The 24,692-nt window shown below is 42.8% G+C and overlaps 1 protein-coding gene across 15 annotated transcripts in view; it reads left to right on the forward strand.

Moving 5' to 3' along the window:
* Nucleotides 1-1,035: 1,035 nt before the first annotated feature.
* The window catches only part of SNTB2 (syntrophin beta 2), a 116,445-nt gene continuing 92,788 nt past the window's right edge, over nucleotides 1,036-24,692 (forward strand). For all 15 annotated transcript variants that reach the window (XR_012429097.1, XR_012429099.1, XR_012429104.1 and 12 more), the window contains exon 1: nucleotides 1,036-1,609. Coding sequence is in view for 4 of the 15 variants with exons in the window: in XM_045381519.3 (XP_045237454.2) it covers nucleotides 1,039-1,609 (571 nt within the window). In the remaining 11 variants the exon portion in view is untranslated. The remainder of the gene's footprint in view (nucleotides 1,610-24,692) is intronic.

Raw genomic sequence — 24,692 nt, forward strand, 5'->3', positions numbered from 1 at the left:
CCACCCACCTCGGCCTCTCAAAGTGCTGGGATTAAAGGTTTGAGCCACCGCGCCCGGCCTTGAGCCACCGCGCCGGGCCCAGGTTTACACCACTGGTTCCCCTGCGTCTCAGGCCTTTGGGCTTGGATTGGAAGTGCACCACCAACTTTCCTGGGTCTCCAGTTTGCAGATGGCAGATCGTGGAACTTCTCAGCATCCATAATCTCGTGGCCAGTCCCTTATAATAATAATAATAATAATAAATTTATATATCTCTATATATCCTATTGATTGGTTTCTCTGAAGAACCATAAGACACCATCATTCTGCAAATATCCTTGAGGCCTGCCAATTGTGGCTTCAGAGTTTTAAGAAAACATGGTTCCCTCTTGAATTACAGGCAAGTAAACGAGATTACAAAACATTGACAAAGGCTTGGATCATACTGTTGGACCTTTGCTTGAGCTGTTCACCCTCCGTTGTCACCTCTGTGAAGCTGACCCCGGGCCTAACCAAATGTTCCTTTTATGCTGTTCTGGGGACGTTTTCTGCATGTCACTTAACCACATAGTATCACACCTAGTTGGTTGGTTCTGCATTTTCCTTCCCCACTAGACCGCAAACTCTCAGCTGTTGTTGGTACTACTAAGCTTATCTACAGGGCCTCAAAAGGAGCCGGAGTACAGGGCTAAGCGCTCAGTATACAGGGTACGAACCAATCAATGCAAGAATGAACGTGCCACCGGGTCTTGCAGGCTTGCAAAGTGCTACTCCAAGCTGATTTTACTTTCCGTGCCCGGGCAGCTCCCGTGAATTTCCGGGGGGAGCCGTGGGGAGCCAATGGAAGGAGAATGAGAAATGCAGTCCCACTGCACTCGGGCTGCCCACGTCCGGCGAGAGGCAAGGGATCAGACAACTTCTGCACCTCCCGGAAGCGGCTGCGCCGGCCCCGCCCCTCCGGAGGCAGGCGTGGCCTCATGAATAATGAATCACGCGGGGGAGGGGCCGGGCCCGCCCCTCCGGGCGGGAAGGGGGAAGCGCCGAGGCTGCCTGACTGGAATGAGGGTAGCTGCGGCGGCTGGAGCGGGGCCGGCCATGGCGGTGTGGACGCGGGCCACCAAAGCGGGGCTGGTGGAGCTGCTCCTGAGGGAGCGCTGGGTCCGAGTGGTGGCCGAGCTGAGCGGGGAGAGCCTGAGCCTGACGGGCGACGCCGCCGCGGCCGAGCTGGAGCCCGCTCTGGGACCCGCGGCAGCCGCCTTCAACGGCCTCCCGAACGGCGGCGGCGCGGGCGACTCGCTGCCCGGGAGCCCAAGCCGCGGCCTGGGGCCCCCAAGCCCGCCGGCGCCACTTCGGAGCCCCGCGGGTGAGGCGGGCGCGTCGCCTCCCGTGCGCCGGGTGCGGGTGGTGAAGCAGGAGGCGGGCGGCCTGGGCATCAGCATCAAGGGCGGCCGCGAGAACCGGATGCCGATCCTCATCTCCAAGATCTTCCCGGGGCTGGCCGCCGACCAGAGCCGGGCGCTGCGGCTGGGCGACGCCATCCTGTCGGTGAATGGCACCGACCTGCGCCAGGCCACCCACGACCAGGCCGTGCAGGCGTTGAAGCGCGCGGGCAAGGAGGTGCTGCTGGAGGGTGAGCGGGGCCGGCCGGGCGGGCGGGAGGGTGGGCGGGCCGCGGCGGCCTGGGCTCGCGGGAGCTCACTTTGTTCCTTGCCCCGCCGGCGGGGCGAGCCGGTTCTCTCCCCCTCTCTCCCCAAACCCGGGTTTCTGGAGCTTTCAGTGTGGAAAAACGGATGCTTCTTGCAGGAAAAGTTGGGCAGCCGCCGAAGTGTTACTTGCAGCCCCTAAGGAAGACTCGGCTGAGACTGAGTAAAAAGCAGCTGCCTATGAAGCCTCCTCTCGGCCCGATAAGCTGACACTAAGAACTTGAGGCAGAGCGAACGGCTCGAGTGGGTCTGTCTCCGTTTGCCCGCTGAGAAGTGCCGGGTTGGCGCTTAACTCACTCACCTCTGGCTCCTCGGGGCGGGTGGGTCTATTAAAAAAAAAAAAAAAAAAGTCCGTCCACACCGATGCCAGCTGTATGCTTGGGCAACCCACCAAAGAGCTGGTTAATTTATGGGAATTTAACCCATCATTGGCTCTCAACAATAACCAAAGGAGATCATAGCACTTCATTGAAGCCAGAAAGCTGAAACAGCAAGTCTGTGTGGTTAATGAACCTTGTTTAACAGTGGAGGCTCACGTGTTTGAACATTTACTGCCAACTAGAGTTTTGCCCCTTTTGCAAGTCTGCTGCCAGCTTCCTACCACTCACAGGCGCGCTATTAGGGTTTTTGTAAGAAACTTGAAATGGCAAATCACAAAATAGGTTTCAGTAACCAGGGTTATTCTTTACAGTAAGTTATATGTATGTGATCTGTAAGTTGGATCTTTCGTGATGAATTTGAACTAGGGCAAAAATAAAATTCCTCTCCTCTAAGAACTCATGCATGTTGGAGGTGATATTGTAAATTATAAACGAAGAGTCAGTTGCTTTCTTCATAAATTTTTGAGCGGTCAGCTTTCTTTCGCTGGTGATTATTGCTAGCTGTGTTGAAAAGAATATAAAAGAAGATGCTGTCCCTACTTGGTCTCTAGTTGGAGAAATGATAGAAAAATGCAAAACAACTTATAGGGAGGAAAGGAATGAAGTTGGCGATTACGTCGTGCAAACTATATTTAAATACCAAAGGAATGCAAAGTTAGAAAGTAGTGGAGATGGAATTAGCCAGGGAGGACTTTTTCCCGGAGCTAAATCTTGAGCCGGGTCTCCAAGGAAGTGATGGACATAGGCAGGCAGGGATGAGTCAGGAGGGTATTCCTGGCAGAGGAAGGACAGAAGGGAAGGGCTGGGGGCTGCTGGTGAAGAAGGACCAATCAAACCGAGGGGCCAGAAGTCCACCTTGGCACAATGGATTTTCACTTTCTTATAAATCAGCTTGTGAATATTTGGAAAAATACTGGTTTACCAGAAATGATTTCATGTACACCAGTTGTGAAATTCCAGTGTCCCACCTTTATAATGTCCTATTTATAAACCTTATTTATATTGCACGTCTAGGTGGGGCTAGACACTGCTCGGAAATTAGTGTTAATAGGAGTAAAATTAAGATTGTGGTTTGGGTGTGTGTATAAAAAAATTGTTACTCTAAACATGTACCTTGAAATTGGTCTAGCTAAGCATTTGGTTATAAATTCTTACATCCAGAATGCACTATTTATGTAGTCCTCACTTGTGGTGGGCAGACAATTGAACCTTTTACACCATGTTTAAAAAAAAAAAAAAAAAAAAAACCCCAACACTTTTTGGCCAGGCATGGTGGCTCATGCCTATAATCCCAGCACTTTGGGAGGCCAAGGTGGGTGGATCACCTGAGGTCAGGAGAACGTGGCGAAACCTCGTCTCTACTAAAAATACAAAAATTAGCCGGGTATGGTGGCAGATGCCTGTAATCCCAGTTACTAGGGAGGCTGAGGCAGGAGAATCGATTGAACCTCGGAGGTGGAGATTGCAGTGAGCCAAGATGGCACCACTGCACTCCAGCCTGGATGCCTAGCCTGGATGACAGAGCAAGACTCCGTCTCAAAAACAAACAACCCACTTTTTGTGTAGGTATAGTTTGAACCTAGTATTCAGACTAGTAAAATGAAAACCTTGTAGCAAATGCTTCCCAGTCTTTATTGGACTAAAATAGGCCATGTGTGCTTTTAGAAAGATGGCAGCATAATAACATGTTTATTGAATGCCTTTTTGCCTAACACACAGGTTCTACTTTATTTTCCCACTTTGTATAAGACAAGCAGTTTTTGTTCTTATAAGTTGTGAGGAAGTCAGTATAGTAGATTTATGACGTTGCATTTTGAAGCCACTGGGTGTAAAAATAAAATTACTCAAAATATGTAAAACCACTGAAAACAATGATTTAATTGAACTAGTCAAACATTATTTAAAATTGAGAGCTGGTGTCCCATCCAGGTAGACCACTTTTAGAAGATAGATTTTAAGTTTAGTCTTTAAAGTTTTCAAGCTGTACCATATTGTCCTTCCATTAGATGTCTCAAAACTTGAAAAACTGCCGTATCATCGCACAGTGATGCTTTTCTGTGGTGTGGGCAGGGAATTTCAGGCACTCTTGCCAACCCCACACCAGGGAAAGCTATAGTCTTTGGTTGCCTGTGGTTAGGGAATTGAATGAAAAGTTTCCTTTTTATCTCAGGGATTTGCAGGAATTATTTATTCGTTCATCAGATATTTACTTAACACTTAACTCATGCCAGAGACACGTGAAGATACCTGATTCCTGCCCTCAGGAAGTTTAGAGTTGAGATGTGGGGAAAAGGAGGAGAAGTAAATAAGTACAGCAGAGGGCTAAAAGTGCTATTTTAATAGAAGTTTGGAGAGGGCACAACCCAAAGATAGAGGTCTATATAGGTCCATCATGGGAATCAGAGGTTGAGGATGCCCAGGTTGATGAAGCTTAAATTGAGCTTCCCCTTAAGAAGAGAGAGCTGCCACCAGTAAAGACACAGAAGTGCAAGACATTAAAAAGTTACTCTAGCCAGTAGGGTAGAGTAGAAGCAAGGATTTTGTGGTCAGATGTGGGTTTGTTTCTGGCTAGTGGTTTGTAACCCCTAGGCAAGTTACTTAATCTTGCTAAACCTTAGTTTCCTCATCTATAAAGCCAGGATGATAATAACACCTCCCTCAAAGTTGTTAATTCATTTTGCATTTCATGTGTTGAGTACTTTTTAAGGGACCGGGAATACAGCAATGAACAACACAAGTCTGAATGAGGAAGGTAGGACCTGATCATGAAGGTATGCTACGAGTTAACAAAGACACTCTCGAAATAGCCAGGATGGCAAGTTGTTAAAATAAAACCCAGGGCTCCATTTTTACCTGAAGAAGAATACATGATAAGAATTATTTTAGGTGAATAGGTTAAGAATTAGTTTGTGCTGGTCCAAGTGCAGTGGTGTTTACAACTAATTGATCACAACTAGTTACAGATTATTTGTTCCTTCTCCACTCTCACTGCTTCACTTGACTAGCTTTAAAAAAAAAAAAAAAAAAAAGCCAAGTGTGGTAGCTAATGCCTGTAATCCAGCACTTTGGGAGACCAGAGCAGGAAGATCATTTGAGGCTAAGAGTTTGACACAAGCCGGGGCGGCATAACGAGACCCTGTCTGTACAAAAAATTGAAAAACAAACAAACAAACAAACAACTAGCTGGGTGTAGTGGCGCAATTGTAGTCCCAGCTACTTGAGAGTCTGAGGTGGGAGGATCGCATGACCCCAGAGGTTGAGGCTGCAGGGAGCCATGATTGCACCACTGCACTCCAGGCTGGGTGAACAGAAACGCTGCCAATAAATAAATGAATAAGTAAATGAAATATTTTGAGATGGAGTCTCACTCTGTTGCTTAGCTGGAGTGCAGTAGAACAGTGTTTTGCTGTTCTCAGCTGACTATTCGAGGATCCAATCAGTGTTCCTGGCTAGGTTAGTACACTGGTAACTAACTGGACAACAAATAATGCTGCTTGCTTGCATCTTCCACTAAATAGTATAATAATGCCTTACATTTTAATCAGGATTTTAAAATTATGCATTTTATTTATTTTGAGACAAGGCCTCTCTCTGTTGCCCAGACTGGAGTGTAGTGGTACGATCACAGTTCACTGCAGCCTCAACCTCTTGTGCTCAAGCGTTCCTCCCACCTCAGCCTCCTAAGTAGTGGGACTACAGATGTGCACCGCAATGCTAGCTAATGTTTGTTTGTTTGTTTGTTTGTTTTTCTGCGGAAGTTGCAGATTGCACCACTGCACTCCGGCTTAGGTGACAGAGCGAGACCCTGTCTTCAAAAAAAGGGAAAAGGAAAAACTACCCCATAGAAAATAGTTGCTAAAGTGTGTAAAACTCACTCTTCAAGAGTTCACTAAAGGGAATGATTAATTGGGTGATGAAGGAATTGAGTATGACTTCCTAGGGAAAGGAGATTTGATCTCAGGCTTGAAGGACAGGCTACTTCTCTGTAGACTGAAGTCAGTTCAAGTTGAGGGGATGGCCTAAGCAAAAGCCAAAATGAGCATGACATATGATACAAAGTGAGGGGAATGGCTAATTGGTATGGACTTGAGGGAAGAAAATAAAGTTGGATAGATAGATTGAAGCCAGATTATGCAAGTTATTGAAAGCCAACCAGAATAATTTAGACCATTCTCATTCTGTCAACATTTATTTATTTATTTCATTTTATTTATTTATTTATTTTTGAGATGAAGTCTTGCTCTGTCACCCAGGCTGGAGTGCAGTGGCCCGATCTCAGCTCACTGTATCCTCTGCCTTCCGGGTTCAAGCGCTTCTCCTGCCTCAGCCTCCCGAGTAGCTGGGATCACAGGCACCTGCCACCACGCCCAGTTAATTTTTGTATTTTTAGTAGAGATGGAGTTTCACCATCTTGGCCAGGCTGGTCTCGAACTCCCGACCTCGTGATCCACCCACCTTGGCCTCCCAAAGTGCTGGAATTACAGGCATGAGTCACCACGCCCGGCCCCAACATTTATTAAGTACCTACTGCAAACAAAGTGTTGTGGTAGATGCTGGGAATTCCAAATTGGGAGTAATCCCTGCCCTTTTAGGCTAGTAAGGAAACAGTTATTGCAGGTTGTGATAGACGCTTTAATAGAGGTGAGAACACAGGGCGCTGGAGGTAGGAGTGCAAAGGAGACAGCATGTCAAAGGTAAGAAAGTGATAAGTAGCAGATTTGTTGAGAGAAGTAAAGTGTGGTAAGGTACAGGAAGTGTGTGCTAGGAGAGCAGTCTGGAAAGGTGGGCAAAGGCCAGGTTATCGAGAGCCTTGTACGTAGTGCTAAGTGATTGTCTCTAAATGAGGTTTATATTTACTTTTTCACCTTGAAAAAAAGAAATTGAGCTTTAATAATTTTTTTTTTTTTTTTTTTTGTGACGGAGTCTCGCTCTGTCGCCCAGGCTGGAGTGCAGTGGCCGGATCCCAGCTCACTGCAAGCTCCGCCTCCCGGGTTTACGCCATTCTCCTGCCTCAGCCTCCCGAGTAGCCGGGACTACAGGTGCCTGCCACCTCGCCCGGCTAGTTCTTTGTATTTTTTTTTAGTAGAGATGGGGTTTCACTGTGTTAGCCAGGATGGTCTCGATCTCCTGACCTCGTGATCCGCCCGTCTCGGCCTCCCAAAGTGCTGGGATTACAGGCTTGAGCCACCGCGCCCGGCCTATTAATATTTAATATATAGATAACACTGGTTCTCTTAGTCTTATAAGATGGTGCCGTTACACACTCGATATACAAGCTGATGCCTTATGATTGTTAGAGTCTTCATAAGAGCAATTTCAGCAAAGTGACAGGAACAGAAGCTTCACAAAGCTGAGGAACTGACAGTGGTGTCCTTACTAGTTTGGCTGCTGTTATCAGAATGCAACTTATTGCAGTTTACTTGAGCCTGGTTGAGTGGATTTATATTATCTGCTTTTAATTACATTAATCTTCACAAAATGAACAAGTGGCTTAGAGATTTGCACAAAGAAATAGTAGATTAGAGATAATTTTAACACTGCAAACAATAACAAAAAGGTAGAACCGACGTTTCTCCTCCTGGTGGGAGCTCTTTGTCACATTTCAAGGTAATTATATCTGTCAAGGAGTCAGCCTAAAAAATGAAATTGTCAAGAAGACTTTGAAATATGGATATATATACACGTTATCGTCGATAATGAACTTCACCTTAAGAATGTAGTGTACTTTGAGTCATATAGTAGCTAATGATAGCATGACTTCATCTGGGTTATGTTTATATCTTTATTTTTCTGTATCTCAGTCTTTCTTGGTTTATATATTTTATTTATGGTTTATAGTATATATTCATTAATAAATGTTCATAGATTGAGGGCATATACTCAAATTTTTACTGATATACATGTGCTTTGAGAAAGTTTTAGGCCACAGGATGCTGCCAAAGTGCTTTAAATGAGGGAAAATGTTTTAGAAAGTTGAGAGTGGCAGATGGAGTATAGGAGCTGTAGACACGAGGTAAGGTAAAGCAGTTAGGAGGCTATTGTGACACCATAAGGATAGCGAGACTGGATAGGACAGTATGTAGTGGAGAAATGGTGAGATGGAAACAACAGGCCTAAATGTTTAAGGTCTTAAGAGAAAGAACTGGAGGCTAACTCCTGGATATCTGGCTTCAGAAGCTGGATAACTGTGAAACTAAAATGAACAGAGGACAAACTAGTTTTCTGAGTGAAGATAAGTTTAGTTTGGGGCATGTTGAATTTGAATTACCTGTGTGACATCTTGGTGGAAAAGGTCAGTAGCTGGCTGGGCATTCAGGACTGTAATCAAGAGAAATGTCAACTGAGATCAAGATTTATGAGATGTCAGGATAGAAGTGATAATTGATGCGTGAGTGTGGATGAAGTCATTGAGAGAGTAGGCCAGGTGTGGTGGCTCACGCCTGTAATCCTAGCACTTTGGGAGGCTGAGGTGGGTGGATCACGAGGTCAGGAGATCGAGACCATCCTGGCTAACACGGTGAAACGCCGTCTCTACTAAAAATGCAAAAAAATTAGCTGGCGTGGTGGCGGGTGCCTGTAGTCCCAGCTACTCGGGACGCTGAGGCAGGAGAATGGCGTGAACCCGGGAGGCAGAGATTGCAGTGAGCCGAGATTGCACCACTGTACTCCAGCCTGGGCAACAGAGCGAGACTCTGTCTCAAAAAAAAAAAAAAAAAAAAAAAAGAGTAGTGCAAATTGAGACGTAGAATCAGGATGGAATCCTGCAGAACCCCTACATTTAGAGCCAGGGCGAAGGAGGAAGAATCTGGAAAGGAATTGTCCGGGAGGTAAGAGAACAATCTGGAGAAAATTGTGCAGTGGTGGTCAGACAGGCAAGAATTTCGAGGAGGTGGAGGTGATTGGCATCTTCAGATATTACAGATGCTAAGAAAGTTGAGAGCTAAAAAGTCCATTGGGTTTGATCATTAGCGTACAAGACCACTGGAGTTCTCATAAGAGCAGTTTCAGCAAAGTGACAGGAGCAGAAGGCAGTGAGTAGACTATGCTTTCTATTTATTCCTTTTTTTGAGATGGAGTCTCGCTCTGTTGCCCAGGCTGGAGTGCAGTGGTGTGATCTGGGCTCACTGCAAGTTCCGCCTCCCAGGTTCACGCCATTCTCCTGCCTCAGCCTCCCGAGTAGCTGGCACTACAGGCACCCGCCACCACGCCCGACTAAGTTTTTGTATTTTTTAGTAGAGATGGGGTTTCACTGTGTTAGCCAGGATGGTCTCGATCTCCTGACGTCGTGATCCGCCCACCTTGGCCTCTCAAAGTGCTGGGATTACAGGCGTGAGCCACCACACCCGGCCTTGTTTTGTTTTAAATGGGAAAATAATTGGGACAGATTTGTATAGCAAGAGAAAAGGCCAACCAACAGAAAGAGTGAAAGGTAGAAGAGGTGGGAAATTGATGCAATTCATTTTTGATCCAGGAAGTGATATGATGGGAACAGAATTTTGGGTTGGCAGCAGTGGAAGCACTGGATGCAGTGCAAAGAGGAAAGGCCAAAGGTGGGAAAAACAGCAGCTGTTGTAGTGAAAAATAATCCAAGCCAGAGGTGATCATCTTTGGAGCTGGTTGTGGTAGTGGCAGTGGGAATAGAGAGGAGGATTCAATTCAAGAAATACTTTAAAGCAGTTGATGCTTGTCAGGGGACATAGTAGAGTCCACTAAGAAGTTTTTCTTACCTAGATAGTCTCCTTCCAACTGCCCGTGCACCCAAAAATTTGATACTTACAGAGAATATTCTGCAGTGAGTTTTTGTTACTGGCACAGGTGTTTGATCCTTTAGAAACACTGGGGTGAAAAAATTGAGAGACACTGTTTCAAAGAAAGAAATGATAGGATACAGTGGTTGATTGGATATAGTCAATTAGCCCTGAGATTTCTATCCAGGGGCAGTAGAAGAATGGTTATCAGTGGAAAAGTGGAATAATTTGGAGAGTGTTACCCTCATACTATTCAGCCTTGTTGTAAAGCACTTAAGCCATGTAACTCTGTCTGCTGTCTCTGGGGTTTGAGAAGAAACCTTTTAGTTTATAAACAGTATACTATATCTGGTCACATGGAATGAGAGCATATTCTTCCTTTAAAGGGTCTTTTTTCTAGATTAGAGAAAAGAGCTTTTGAATTCCTTTGGAGAGATGATGGTATGGTCAGTTATGTTTAATATTTTGTGCCTGGAGAAATAAAATTGATTTGGTTACTTTATTTAAGTATCTTTCTGAGGAAAGTACACTGATTCCTTAATAAAATTTGTGTTTGATTTTAGTGTAAAAACAAAACTCATGAAATAATTTTATATATGAACAAAGTGCTAGTGATTATGGTATCATAGATTTGCCTTTCAAAATAATAAAAGAATTATAAAATTCAAACTTGGCTTTATTTCTGGCCCCCAAGACATTGCTAGAATGCTACAGTTAGTTGAGAATATATGAAATACAGTTTTTTTTTCTTTGGTTTTTCTACAACATTTTTCTTTTTGCTATCTTCTGACCCTCTTGCTTTAAAATGTGTAAATTATCTTGAATGTGTCATGGAAAGTAAACTTAATGAAATAGATGAGAAAGTTGAGCAGTGTATTTTTGAATTTAATCTGTCATGCATGTAAAATGTTACACCTAGGCAGGTGTGGTGGGTCATTCCTTTAATCTCAGCACTTTGGAAGGCAGAGGTGGTAGGATCACTTGAGGCCAAGAGTTCGAGATCATCCTGGTCAATCTAGTGAGACCCAACCTGTATTTTAAAAATGAAAAAAAAAAATTATACCTCACACTTAGAAAAATTGGAAGCTTTAGTGTTTCATTGAAAGAGACTCAGATGGTATAAACTTTTTTTTTTTTTTTTTTTTTGGAGACAGAGTCTCGCTCTGTTGCTTAGGACGGAGTGCAGAGGCACCATCTTGGCTCACTGCAACCTCTACCTCCTGGGTTCAAGAAATTCTCCTGTCTCAGCCTCCAAAGTAGCTGGGATTACTGGTATGTGCCACCATGCCTGGCTAATCTTTGTAGTTTTAGTAGAGACAGGGTTTCTCCATGTTGGCCAGGCTGGTCTCGAACTCTTGACCTCAGGTGATCTGCCTGCCTCAGCCTCCCAAAGTGCTGGGATTACAGGTGTGAGCCACCATGTCCAGCCTAAACTTACTTATTTATAATAAAATGAATTGATCAACTAACAAAAATTTTAAAAAAGAAAGAAAATGCACGTGCCTTATTCAAGGCTCCTTGGGTTTCAAAACACAGAAACCTATTTAAATGAGTTCAAATAAAAGGATGGAGATATTATAAAGAACCAGACAGGTCTTAGGACTTCAGGAAGAGCTGGGCCTCAGATGTCAGGAACCCAAGGCAGTGCTGAGGACAGTTGCTCTTACTCTCTCCCATTTCTTCTCATTGCAGAGCTTCTCTGTTTCTCTCAGGATGTCTTTTGCAACAGCTTTGTTCTAGTCCTTTTATGGTTTCAATTCTTACATTTAACTTCTTAATCTATGTAGAATTTATTTTGGCATATGGTATGCACTAGAGGTTTAACTTTATTTATTTTTCCAAATAGTTAACTGATTACCTCAGCATTATTTGTCAAATAATCCTCTTGCATGCTTAGTCTGATAGCTTGGTGGTAGCTGCCTAGAGTGCCATATGGGGAAAGATCCAAGGCCGTATCTGGGTTCAGCAGGAACAAGTGCTATGCTTAATTAGTGATGTCTGCAGTGAGTGTGCCTGAGGATGGGGTGCAATTTGCATGCTATACATCTGCCCCTCTTGGGATGAGATGACCTGTCCTTTCCTCATTGATTTTAAATATACCTTTTTAAATAGCACTTTTTATATTCTCTGCTCTGATTCTGGAGTTTCTAGTATATTCCATTTTAGTGTTTTGTAACATACCACACTGCATTTTTTGTTTGTTTTTGTTTTTGGTTTTTTTTTTTTTTTTTTTGGAGACGGTGTCTTGCTCTGTTGCCCAGGTTGGAGTGCAGTGGCGCGATTTTGGCTCACTGCAAGCTCTGCCTCCCGGGTTCATGCCATTCTCCTGCCTCAGCCTCCCAAGTAGCTGTGCCTGCCACCACACCTGGCTAATTTTTTGTATTTTTAGTAGAGATGGGGTTTCACCGTGTTAGCCAGGATGGTCTCGATCTCCTGACCTCGTGATCCTCCCACCTCGGCCTCCCAAAGTGCTGGGATTACAGGCGCGAGCCACCGTGCCCGGCCCCACACTGTATTTTGTAGCTATAACATTTAATATCTGGTAATTCAAGTGGACTGTACCAGCCAAGAAAAATTTGAAAAGTAACAATAGACAATTGCTGGATGGTATAGTATAGTTACTTATTTCTCTAGATAAATTTTGGAATGATTTTATCATTCTTAAATCCTCTGGATTAAGAATGATTAAAATTATATTAAATCCATAAATTAATTTGGAGAGAACTGATGTCTTTGTAATATCGGTTTCCCAGTCATTCCAGCCAGAAATACTGGGACTTACTCATCCATGTTCCAATCATGGCCAAGGGGAACCAGATGTTCTGATTGGCCAGGCCTATATCAGGTCACTTCAGACCTGTACCCAGGGAATGGGGCAATTTTCCTAGAACCACATGGACTGAAAGTGGCGGTTTCTCAAAGGAGAATTAAGGTGATGTTAACAGAAGAAGGGGGAATGGATGCTAGGCAGGCATAAATAGCAGACATTCATTACATTATTCTAAAACCATCAGAAGATGATAATATAGATTAAATGAGAAACCACCATATTAAGAGATTTAGAAACATTATAGACAGCTATAAAATGAAAGTCAGAATAATAAATTTGCTTAGGTACAGGTGAACTTGTTGGAGCTTTTAAAAAATGCTTGACATGTCAAGTGAGTAAGAAATTATTTTCAGCATTTGTTTTATTGGTATTTTGAACATCACATTTCTATGAATTTCAAGCAACTTTGTAAGTGTGCATTAAGATCATATTTTTATAGGTAGAACAACAAAAGTATATAGAGCTCAACAAAAATATATAGAGCTCAGGGACAGCTTTTGAAGTCAGAGATGGAGAAAAATCTTTGTCTATCAAAATAGACAGATATAATTTATTTTTAGTTTTTAAAAAGTATTTGTTGTTTTTTTTTTTTTTAGAGACAGAGTTTCACTCAGTTTCCCAGGTTGGAGTACAATGGCATGATTGTTGCTTACTGCAGCCCTGAACTCTTGGGCTCAGGTGATCCTCTTGCCTTAACCTCTGGAGTAGTTGGGATTACAGGCATGAACTACTGTTCCTGGCTTGCAATTTTTTTTTTTTTTTTTTTTTAGTAAGAATTATTTTGGTTGCAGAAACCCAAAACCAATGAATTTAAGCGGAAGTGGAATGTGTTGCCTTATGTAACTCCTGAGACTGGGGGTGGATCTAGGTTTAGGTTCAGTGGGATCCAAAGGCTCAAATTATCTTGGCTGCAACATCTCCGCTGTGGAGGGTCTAATTCTGTATAGTCAGCTAAGATGGTGCCTGGAGCTCTAGGAATATATTGCCTTAACTTAATAACTAACCCCTGTAAGAAAAACTGGAGTGTTCTTTTACCACTCAACGTTATCAGTTTGGAGATAGGAAGGACTCCAATAGTTCTGCTTTGCCAGTTCCTTGGACCTATCACTATTACCAAATGATGGAGACTGCAGTCTAGACCTCTGTCACGTGCTCATCCCTTGTGTATTGAGGTTGGCAGCCTCACAAGACTATGAAATCTGGAGTGGGGTGGTTGCTAGGTTAACTTATGTTCACTATAACAGGCTGTAGAGCTTAAAATATTTTTGGCCGGGCATGTTGGCTCACACCTGTAATCCCAGCACTTTGGGAGGTCCAGGTGGAATCACTTGAGCCCAGTCGTTCAAGACCAGCCTGCACAACATGGCAAGACCCTGTCTCTACAAAACATGTAAAAAATTAGCCAGGTGTGGTGGCAAGCGCCTGTGGTCCCACCTACTTGGGAGGCTGAGGTGGGAGGATCACTTGAGCTCGGGAGATTGAGGCTTCAGTGAGCCGTGTTTGAGCCACTATACTCCAGCCGGGGCAATGGAGCAAGACCCTGTCTCAAAAAAAGAAAAAGTAGCTAAATTGTAAATTTTTAAAAACAAAAGGAATCGAAATTGATAATAATGACACTTACTGAGAGCTTACTCTGCTAAGCTCTTTATTATCACAACTTTTTTTTTTTTTTTTTTTTTTTTTTTTTTTTTTTTTGAGATGGAGTCTGGCTCTGTCACCCAGGCTGGAGTGCGGTGGCATGATCTCGGCTCACTGCAACCTCTGCCTCCTGGGTTCAAGCTATTCTCCTGCCTCAGCCTCATGAGTAGTTGAGATTACAGGCACATGCTACCATGCCTGGCTAATTTTTGTATTTTTAGTAGAGATGGGGTCTTACCATATTGGTCAGGCTGGTCTCGAACTCCTGACCTTGTGAACTGCCCGCCTGGGCCTCCCAAAGTCCTGGGATTACAGGCGTGAGCCACTGCGCCCGGCCACAACTTATTCTTTTAACAGCCCTGTGAGTCAGGTGGCATCATCCCCATATGAAATATAAAGAAATTGAGTCCTGGAAGATTAAATAATCGTGCAAGGTTATAGAATTTGTAGGTGGATAGAGGCAAGATTACTCAGATTTATCAAACTACACAGCCTTTGATATTAACTATTATAATAGACTGCCTCTCTGGTGGATCAGTTTGGGTTAAGAAGCTAGCAAGTCTAAAGACTAATAGGATTTATTGTTATGATTGGCTTAATTTTCAGGAAAATTGTGCTTTGGATTCTGTGTTGTTGCATCTATCTGGAGGTTATCCAGTTAATGTCTCTCAGTCTTTTCCTCATTTTTTTTTTCATACTGGACCTAAAGCTGTATGTAATTAATCAACTCATATTGAATAACTACACTCTGTTAGACACTCTGAGAGAAATAGAATATATAAGCCCCAAAGATTTTACTTTTATGAAGTACCCAAAATGGGTTTATAAATACTAATAAACTACACATAAGTGAATTCAAAGTATTTCATACATTATAAGTGGTAGACAAATGCTGAGAGAACTTGGAATAAGTGAGCAAGTAGTAGGAATGTATTTTGGGTCAGATGAGAGAAGGGCGGGACATGGAATAGGTGTGGGAAGTGGGAAGGATGGAGGGCATGTTTAGAGGGGAAGGGCGTGTCTAGAGAGCAAAGACTGGAACAAGTAGTGATGTTCAAACTTCAGCAAACAGATTTGATGAAATAGCCCATTTTCAAGGCTCTGTACCCCTTTTTAAAAATAATTTAAATATTAGTAATAACAATATAACTGATTTCTGAAATATTCTTGTAATAATCGTATTCATTATCTGCAAACTGTTTTGTAATATAAAAATTATTTTTTCTTTTGTAATTATTCTAGCCAAACATTTTTTTGTTACTGCTTTTACTTTTGATATATTACTATGTTATTTTACTTTTGGAAAACACAAATTTTAACAAAGTAGCATTCTCCAAAGTATATTCATCTTTACAAGTAAATGTTTGCCCAAATGAAACAAAATCTGTTTTACTTAACACTAAATGTCTTGGATTTGCCTCCTTATTTTGCTGTAATTGTTGGCCAGTAAAAGTATTTACATTGTTAGCTCTGTTTTCATTGCAATAAGGGATGGCAACATTTTAGAAAACCACTAGTAGTATATATAATGTTTTTGAGTACTATGGATGAATATTCTGTATTCGTCTCTTCAAAGATTATTAATTACATTTTAGGATAAAAATACATATTTTTTACAATGAACATAAAGTAAAAGTAATTGAAAAAAATTAAACTGGCTCTGGGCAAGTATCAACTCTGCTAAAAACAACAATAAAACACTAAAGTGAATTTCTGAAAACCATTCTTCACCAGAGATGTTTTAATATTAATCTGTGTTGTCCTTTACAATGTAACAGTTGATTTTTTTTTTTTTTGGTAGTGGGACAGAGTCTCACTGTGTCGCCCAGGTTGGAGTGTAGTGGTAATCTCGGCTCACTGCAACCTCCACCTCCCGGGTTCAGGCAATTCTCCTGCCTCAGACTCCTGAGTAGCTGGGACTACAGTCCTACACCACCACGCCCAGCTAGTTTTTTGTATTTTAGGTAAGACAGAGTTTCGCCATGTTGCGCAGGCTGGTCTCGAACTCCTGAGCTCAGGCGATCCACCAGCCTCAGCCTCCCAAAGTGCTGGGATTACAGATGTGAGCCCTCATGCCTGGCCTATTTTTCACATGTATATTTTTGACAAGAGAAATGTCTTCATTGCACGCTCTTCCTCTGCTTCTCTTTAAGGAGTTTGTGTGTGGTTGATAGGAAGATGTAGTTCGTTCTTATTCCTCTACCACTTACATGTTTCCTCCCATTATTCTCTTTATTTCTCATATACCCTTCTACTTCCTCTGTGCTCGGGTCTGAAAAGAAATCTTTGAGATTATTAAGACATCTCCAAACATCTGGATTTAGTTTTAAAAATTACCTGATTTTTCATGGGCAAAAATACAGCAAAACATTTTGGATGGCTGTTAACTTTGTGTGACCTTGGCAAAAAATAATTTCAGCATTATAAGCAGTATGTTTCTTATCTATTAAAAATAAGATCCCTTCCAGCTCATATTTTACAATTCTAAATATGAGATAGAGAATGAAGAGTTAATATGAACTGACTGTACACAAATGCATGGATTGTCAGAGATTTAGACAACCTCTAAAGAGGGGGACATTTTTAACACAAATATTATACTATTATACTTATTTGTGTTGGCCGTTGTTGTCAAGCACATTTGCTCACAGTGAGTTTAGGAATTTAGATATTAGGCGTATTTTGACAAAGTGGGGAATCAATTTCTTTTACAGAAATTTAATACTTATTTCTTAGCATCAGTGTGCTAGTATGAAATTACTTTTCGGCTGGGCGCGGTGGCTCACAGCACTTTGGGCCTGTAATCCCAGCACTTTGGGAGGCCAAGGCGGGCGGATCACGAGGTCAGGAGATCGAGACCATCCTGGCTAACACAGTGAAACCCCGTCTCTACTAAAAAATACAAAAGAATTAGCCAGGCATGGTGGCGGGCATCTGTAGTCCCAGCTACTCGGGAGGCTGAAGCAGGAGAATGGCATGAACCCGGAAGGCAGAGCTTACAGTGAGCCAAGATTGCACCACTGCACTCTAGCCTGGGCAACAGAGCGAGACTCTGTCTCAAAAAAAAAAAAAAATTATTTTTGTGTCAGGCATTCTGCTCCTCAAGACTGTACCATCCTTCCACTAGAAGGGTGGAATATACATCATATTACACGTATGAAAAGATCATTAAAAATATAAATAACCTAAAAATGCTTTTGGAATATGCTTTATTTTTCAGGCCCATGGGTTGAAATGCAGGAAAAACAACACATTTGTGATACACCAAATTTAGGATATAACTGCTAGAGCAGGAGGAAGATAAATGGAGTCAAGGAGAGGTTCACGGGGATTTTTTGTTAGGAAGTAAAACTGAGAATGTTAACACTGATAAAATTGAGTACGTGAGTTTTCATTATATTGTACCCTTTTGTTTTGTTTATTTATTTTATTTTTGGTTTGTTTTTAAATAGAGACGGGGGTCTTGCTACAATGTCCAGGCTGGTCTTGAACTCCTAGGCTCAAGTCATCCTCCAGCCTTGGCCTCCCAAATTGCTGGGATTACAGGTACCAGCCACCGAGCCTGGCCCTGTGATCCATCTTGAAGTAATTTTTGTATATTGACTCTATTTTTGTTTGCTTTTACTTTACCCTCACCTGACTGATAAAGTTGAGAGATCTGCATTATTTTCTTGTGGGGTGATGGCAGAAGACTGCTCTGTAACTTTTACCAAACACTTCACCGAGTTGCTGCAGCCAATTCGTTTATGTGTCGCAGAAATCTCAGACAAATCGAGTCATTTCTCTGCTTTTTAAAATAATTACTCCTCATCACACTTTCAGGGCCTCCAGAGGTCTGGTTTGAAAGCAGAACATTCAGGAAAGCCATAGGAAAACAGCATCCTGGCCTAAAAGTTCCACCTGAAATAATAAATCTTACATGTGAACGGATGCTTATTTAATGGATTTTTGAGGCCTTCTTTACCTTTTATTTAAGCATCTTGTATATTGTTAGCATTTAAATAGTATTAATGTCACCGAACTAGAAGGACTCCTCATTAACACCAATAAATGGGAGAGAATGTACTAAGCCAAAAAGTTGCCGTCTTATAACTTGTAAAACTCTCTTAAATGTCCATCTGTATTTAAAGCAGCAGGCTAACTTATTTTTGTGATGTTGATGTGGTGCTGAATAGTAAAAAAACAGCAAAATAGAAAGGATTAGGGAAACGGGGACATAAAATCCTTTAATACTGCTTAGTAAGGTATTTTATCCATTTGAAGAAATCTAAAATTCTTTCTGAAAGGGATGTATGTTTAAAATTGAGGGTAACTGTTGCTAAATCATTGGGTGTTAGCCAGTTTTGGATACAGTATACAGCTAAAAGGAATGTTAATTTTGTTATATTATACTTATTGTCAACAACACTTCTCAGAAAACAAAACAAAAAGCCCGGAGCAAACCAAAAAAACAAAAATATTTGAGGAATTATTCTCAGATTGTCAGAAAAAAGAGTTTGAATAGTTATTTTAGATTTCTTATTTGGAGGGTAATAATTTTGAGTTTGTTTAAAACATGAGAATTCAATAGTATTATTATTATTTTTTTTGAGTGTCTCTAAAATTGTTAATTCTCTTCTTCTTCCATGCTTCATACCTGGATGGAAAATTGCTTCAGGATATCAGTCTGCATGTCTAGAGAAACTAATGCTGCTTAGTTTAGAAGCAGTCCAGTGAAGCAACACAAGCGGATAGGGCTGTGACTCTTTTCCCTTGTTTACACCTGATGTTTAGGTTGTGTATCATTTCAGGTATTACCTGAGTGTCTGTGATGTTTAGCTATACCTTTTTGTCCCCAGCCTTTCAGTGATCCCTTAAAATTTAACCATGATTGAGGCAAACTTCTTTGCAGTCACTTACTGTTTAATGAAGGGGCTGGAGTCTCTGGCACTGTCTCCTCTGTTTTCTGACTTGGAGGCTTTCTCATTGTTCATGTGCTTCCTAACTTTCATCTCAAGGCTTATAAAGAAAGCAAGGAGTAACTCCTCACATGTCCCTGGTTTGTAGGCATTACTTTGAACAAACATACATTCCTAGTTTATAATGGAAAACAGTATGGTAGTTACTATTCATACTAAATGTAAGCTGTGAACTTTATGAACTGTTAGAATTTTTTTTTTCTTTTTTGAGCCAGGGTTTCACTGTTACCCAGGCTGGAATGCAGTGGCTTGAGCGTCAGTCTCGCTCTGTCGCCCAGGCTGGAGGGTGTGGTGCGATCTCAGCTCATTGCAACCTCTGCCTCCCGGGTTCAAGCAATTCTTGTGCTTCAGCCCCCCAAGTAGCTGAGACTACAGGCATGTGCCACCACGCCTGGCTAATTTTTGTATTTTTAGTAGAGATGGGGTTTCGCCATGTTGGCCAGGCTGGTCTCGAACTCCTCGACTCAAGTGATCTGCCCACCTCAGCCTCCCAAAGTACTGGGATTACAGGTGTGACCCAACACGCCCAGCCACATCTGATAATTTTGCCATGTTTCCCAGGCTCATCTGGAACTCCTGCCCCTAATTGATCCTCCTACCTTGGCCTCCCAAAGTTCTAGGATTAAAGGTGTGAGCCACTGTGCACCGCCTATTTTTGGGCTTTTTTTTTTTTTTTTTTTTTTTTGAGACAGAGTCTTGCTCTTATCACCCAGGCTGGAGCACAGTGGCATGATCTCAGCTCACTGCAACCTCCACCTTCCAGGTTTAAGCCATTCTCCTGCCTCAGCCTCCTGAGTAGCTGAGATTACAGGTGCCCACCACCACACCTGGCTAATTTTTGTACTTTTAGTAGAGATGGGATTTCGCCATGTTGGCCAGGCTGGTCTCGAACTCCTGACCTCAGGTGATCTGCCTGCCTCGGCCTCCCAAAGTGCTGGGATTACCTGAGTGAGCCACTGTGCCCAGTGTTTTTTTTTTTGTTGTTGTTTTGTTTTGTTTTGTTTTTAAGAGACAGGGTCTCACTCTGTCTCCTGGGCAGGAGTGCACTGGCATGATTATAGCTCACTATAGCTAGCTTTGACCTCCTGGCCTTAAGCAATCCTCCTGCTTAGCCTCTCGAGTAGCTGGAACTAGTGGTACATGTCACCATGCCTGGCTAATTAAAAAATTTTTTTTGTAGAGACAGGATCTTGCTGTGTTGCCCAGGCTTGCCTTGAATTTCTGGCCTCAAGCGATCCTCCTACCTAAGTCTCCCAAAGTGCTGGGATTACAGACTGAGCCACTGTACAGTTCTGGAATTTTTATAGATAGTATTAACCTTTGGATTTTTGCCTTTCTTTTCCATTTAAAACAGTTTCCATAAACTCTCCCTTTCCCTTTTTTGTTACAGTGGGAATCCGTTGCTTATTAATAATAATAATTATTATTATTATTATTTTTGAGACAGAGTTCCACTCTTGTTGCCCAGGCTGGAGTGCAATGGCGTGATTTCAGCTCACTGCAACCTCCGTCTCCCAGGTTCAAGCGATTCTCCTGCCTCAGCCTCCCAATTATTATTATTATTTTTGAGATGGAGTGTTGCTCTGTCACCCAGGCTGGAGTGTAGTGGCGTGATCCCGGCTTACTGCAACCTCCGCCTCCCAGGTTCAAGCAATTCTCCTGCCTCAGCCTCCCAAGGAGCTGGGATTTCAGGCACGTGCCACCACGCCTGGCTAATTTTTATATTTTTAGTGGAGTCAGGGTTTCGCCATGTTGGCCAGGCTGATCTCGAGTGATCCACCTGCCTCAGCTTCCCAAAGTGCTGGGATTACAGGTGTGAGTCACTGCGCCTGGCCAGAATCTATTATTTATTGAGAACTTCCTCTTAATATTGTCTGATCAGCTAGAGACTGGTGAGTACTCTTCTTCTTCACTTGGAGTATGAGGAAGCAGAAGTGAACAGCATTGCTGCTCAGCTGCAGTTGCTTCCATAGGCTTGCTAGAAGCGCCAGAAATCTCCCATTGGGCACCAGAATCTTTGGGTTGTGTGCCATCAGGTCCTATTCCATATATGGAATATTATTGCTCCTCAAAAGAAAAGCATGTTGAGACAGTAGTTATTAAGAAGTCAGGCTTTGCCACAATCCCTTTTAAATGTAGTACCTCAGGCCTTTCTCAACATAAATTTTAAATTCTTTCAGAATCACACATTTTTCACAAGGACAGATGATTCATTAGTTTTGCTCTGTGGAAAGAAAAGACCTCAAGTTAATTTCCACAACCTAAATCAATTGACTGTGGAATTTAAGCTCTGGGAAAACTAAAACATACTAAGAACATTCAGTTTTTTTTGTTGTTGTTGTTTGTTTTTTTTTTTTTTTTTGAGACGGAGTCTCGCTCTGTCGCCCAGGCTGGAGTGCAGTGGCTGGATCTCAGCTCACTGCAAGCTCCGCTTCCCGGGTTTACGCCATTCTCCTGCCTCAGCCTCCCGAGTAGCTGGGACTACAGGCGCCCGCCACCTCGCCCGGCTAGTTTTTTGTATTTTTAGTAGAGACGGGGTTTCACCATGTTAGCCAGGATGGTCTCGATCTCCTGACCTTGTGATCCGCCCATCTCGGCCTCCCAAAGTGCTGGGATTACAGGCTTGAGCCACCGCGCCCGGCCAGAACATTCAGTTTTAAATGGAAGCAAGATATTTTCAGTTGATCTGCCAGTGTATGGAAATCTGCAGCATTGGCCCCTTCAGTAATCCACCCCAATTGCATAGTCTGTGGCCTACACGAGTATTTTTCCACTCTCCAGTTTACCACATCTTTCTTGGCATCAAATTACTTGTCTACTTAAATGAAATTGCTAGTTTAACCACTGGTGAATGCACTCATGGAAGTGAAAATGAAAACTATTTATTCAAGAGTTTCAGTGATGTTACTGCTGTGTGCATTACATACGACCATAGTATTTTTATACTGATGATCTTTGTTTCCCTAATGTTATATTTTAAGTTGGCTATGTATACAGAGTAGAACTCCTTAGCAAACAGGAGTCCTCATACACACGACCCAATTTAATTCCCTAGACTTTAAGGGAGGAAAGGTTGTGTACTCTCTGTACAGTTGCCCTCAATTTCATTCTGGGAAAGACTTTGTTAACAGATGTTAACAGAATTCTTTTTTTTTTTTTTTTTTTTTTTTGAGACTTGCTCTGTCACCCAGGCTGGAGTGCCGTGGCGTGATCTCAGCTTACTGCAACCACCGCCTCCTGGGTTCAAGCAATTCTCCTGCCTCAGCCTTCCAAGTAGCTGGCACGCACCACTACGCCTGGCAAATTTTTGTATTTTTAGTAGAGATAGGGTTTCACCACGTTGGCCAGGCTAGTCTCAAACTCTTGACCTTGTGATTCGCCCACCTCAGCCTCCCAAAATGCTGGGATTACAGGTGTGAGCTACCTTGCCCAGCCCAGCAGAATTCATATTTAACAGATACCTCTTGTGGCCCCTTGTAAGGCAAGAATAAAGGTCTTCAGTTTTAGCTTCTTTCCTTCCCTCTGTTGTCCATTGATCCTTGGATCTGTGTTCTGGCATCTTGTTTGGTGGATGTGACATAATGGCTTTTTCTTCTATATTTTCTTTATATTTTCTTTCTTCTATATTTTCTTCTATATTTTCTTTCCCATTTCCTCTTTCCTACATTAGGCATTTCCAACCTGCTTCTTTCATATTTCATATTTCTCACATATGGCCCCCTAGTGATCCCAAAGAATTCTAAGGTTCTGGTAACTTTAGATGGATTTGAAAGAGGAAAAGGTGGGATAAATAACTTTTCCTCAAATAAAACATAAGTTTCTAATAATGCTTCTTAAAAATACTTAAATGCAACCAATGTATTATCAAAAATAACCCATTGTATGTTCATGAAATCCTTTCCATTGATGTCCTATACTCAGCTATGTGCTTGTTAGGAAGTGATGGGAATGTAGGAACTCTTTGCTCCCACTTTTGTTGTTGTTGTTGTTGTTGTTGTTGTTGTTTTGAGACGGAGTCTCACTCTGTCGCTCAGGCTGGAGTGCAGTGGCGCAATCTTGGCTCACTGCAACTTCCGCCTCCCAGGTTCATGCCATTCTCCTGCCTCAGCCTCCCGAATAGCTGAGACTACAGGCACCTGCCACCACACCCGGCTAATTTTTTTGTATTTTTAATAGAGATGGGGTTTCACCGTGTTAGCTAGGATGGTCTCGATCTCCTGACCTCATGATCCACCCGCCTCGGCCTCCCAAAGTGCTGGGATTACAGGTGTGAGCCACTGCGCCCAGCCTGTTGTTGTTGTTAAAGGCAAGGCCAGGCCTTGCTCTGTCACCCAGGCTGGAGTGCTGTGGTGCGATCATAGCTCACAGCATCCTGTAACTCTTGGGCTCAGGAGATCTTCCTGCCTTAACCTCCCAAGAAACGAGGATTACAGGTGCATGCCACCACTTGGCTAATTAAAAAAATTTTTTTAGTAGAGACAGGGTTCTCACTATGTTGCCCAGGGTGGTCTCAAACTTCTGGGCTCAAGTGAGCCTTCCACCTCAGCCTCTCAAGGAGCTGGAATTACAGGCGTGAGCCACTGTTCCCTGCCTGCTTCTACCTTTTAGCTTTTTGTTTAGCGATCATTACTCTTCTCTCCAGTAGATATACTATTTGATCAAGATGTGGGTAATTAGTCTCTAATTTCCCCACAAGAAAGTATCTTCTGGGCTGGGTGCGGTGGCTCACGCCTGTAATCCCAGCACTTTGGGAGGCGGAGGCAGGCAGATCATCTGAGGTCAGGAGTTCGAGACCAGCCTGACCAACATGGAGAAACTCCTTCTCCATCTCAGAAGAAAAAAAAAAAATCTTCTGTCTAAGCCTTTGTTAATAAGGAATTGGCTGCATTTTTATTTTTATTTACTTATTGTTTTTGAGACAGAGTTTTGCCCTTGTTGCCCAGGCTGGAGTGCAGTGGCGCGATCTTGGCTCACTGCAACCTCCACCTCCCAGGTTCAAGTGATTCTCCTGCCTCAGCCTCCCGAGTAGCTGAGACTACAGGTGCCCGCCCCCATGCCCAACTAATTTTTTGTATTTTTAGTAGAGATGGGGTTTCACCATGTTGGCCAGGCTGGGCTTGAACTCCTGATCTCAGGTGATCCACCCATCTTGGCCTCCCAAAGTGCTGGGATTACAGGCGTGAGCCACACAGCATCCGGCCTTCCATTTTTATTCTTTCAAAATATGAAAGGAATTCTTAGAGGCTTTAAAGTATAGATTTTCCTTTTATTTATTTACTTAATTTATTTATTTATTTATTTATTTTGAGAGACGGTGTCTTGCTCTGTCGTTCAGGCTGGAGTGCAGTGGCGCGATATCAGCTCACTACAACTTCCACCTCACAGGTTCAAGTGATTCTCCTGCCTCAGCTTCCCGAGTAGCTTGGACTACAGGCGTGCGCCACCACACCCAGCTA

This window comes from Macaca fascicularis, chromosome 20 (genome assembly GCF_037993035.2).
Source record: "Macaca fascicularis isolate 582-1 chromosome 20, T2T-MFA8v1.1".
Taxonomy (NCBI): Eukaryota; Metazoa; Chordata; class Mammalia; order Primates; family Cercopithecidae; genus Macaca; species Macaca fascicularis.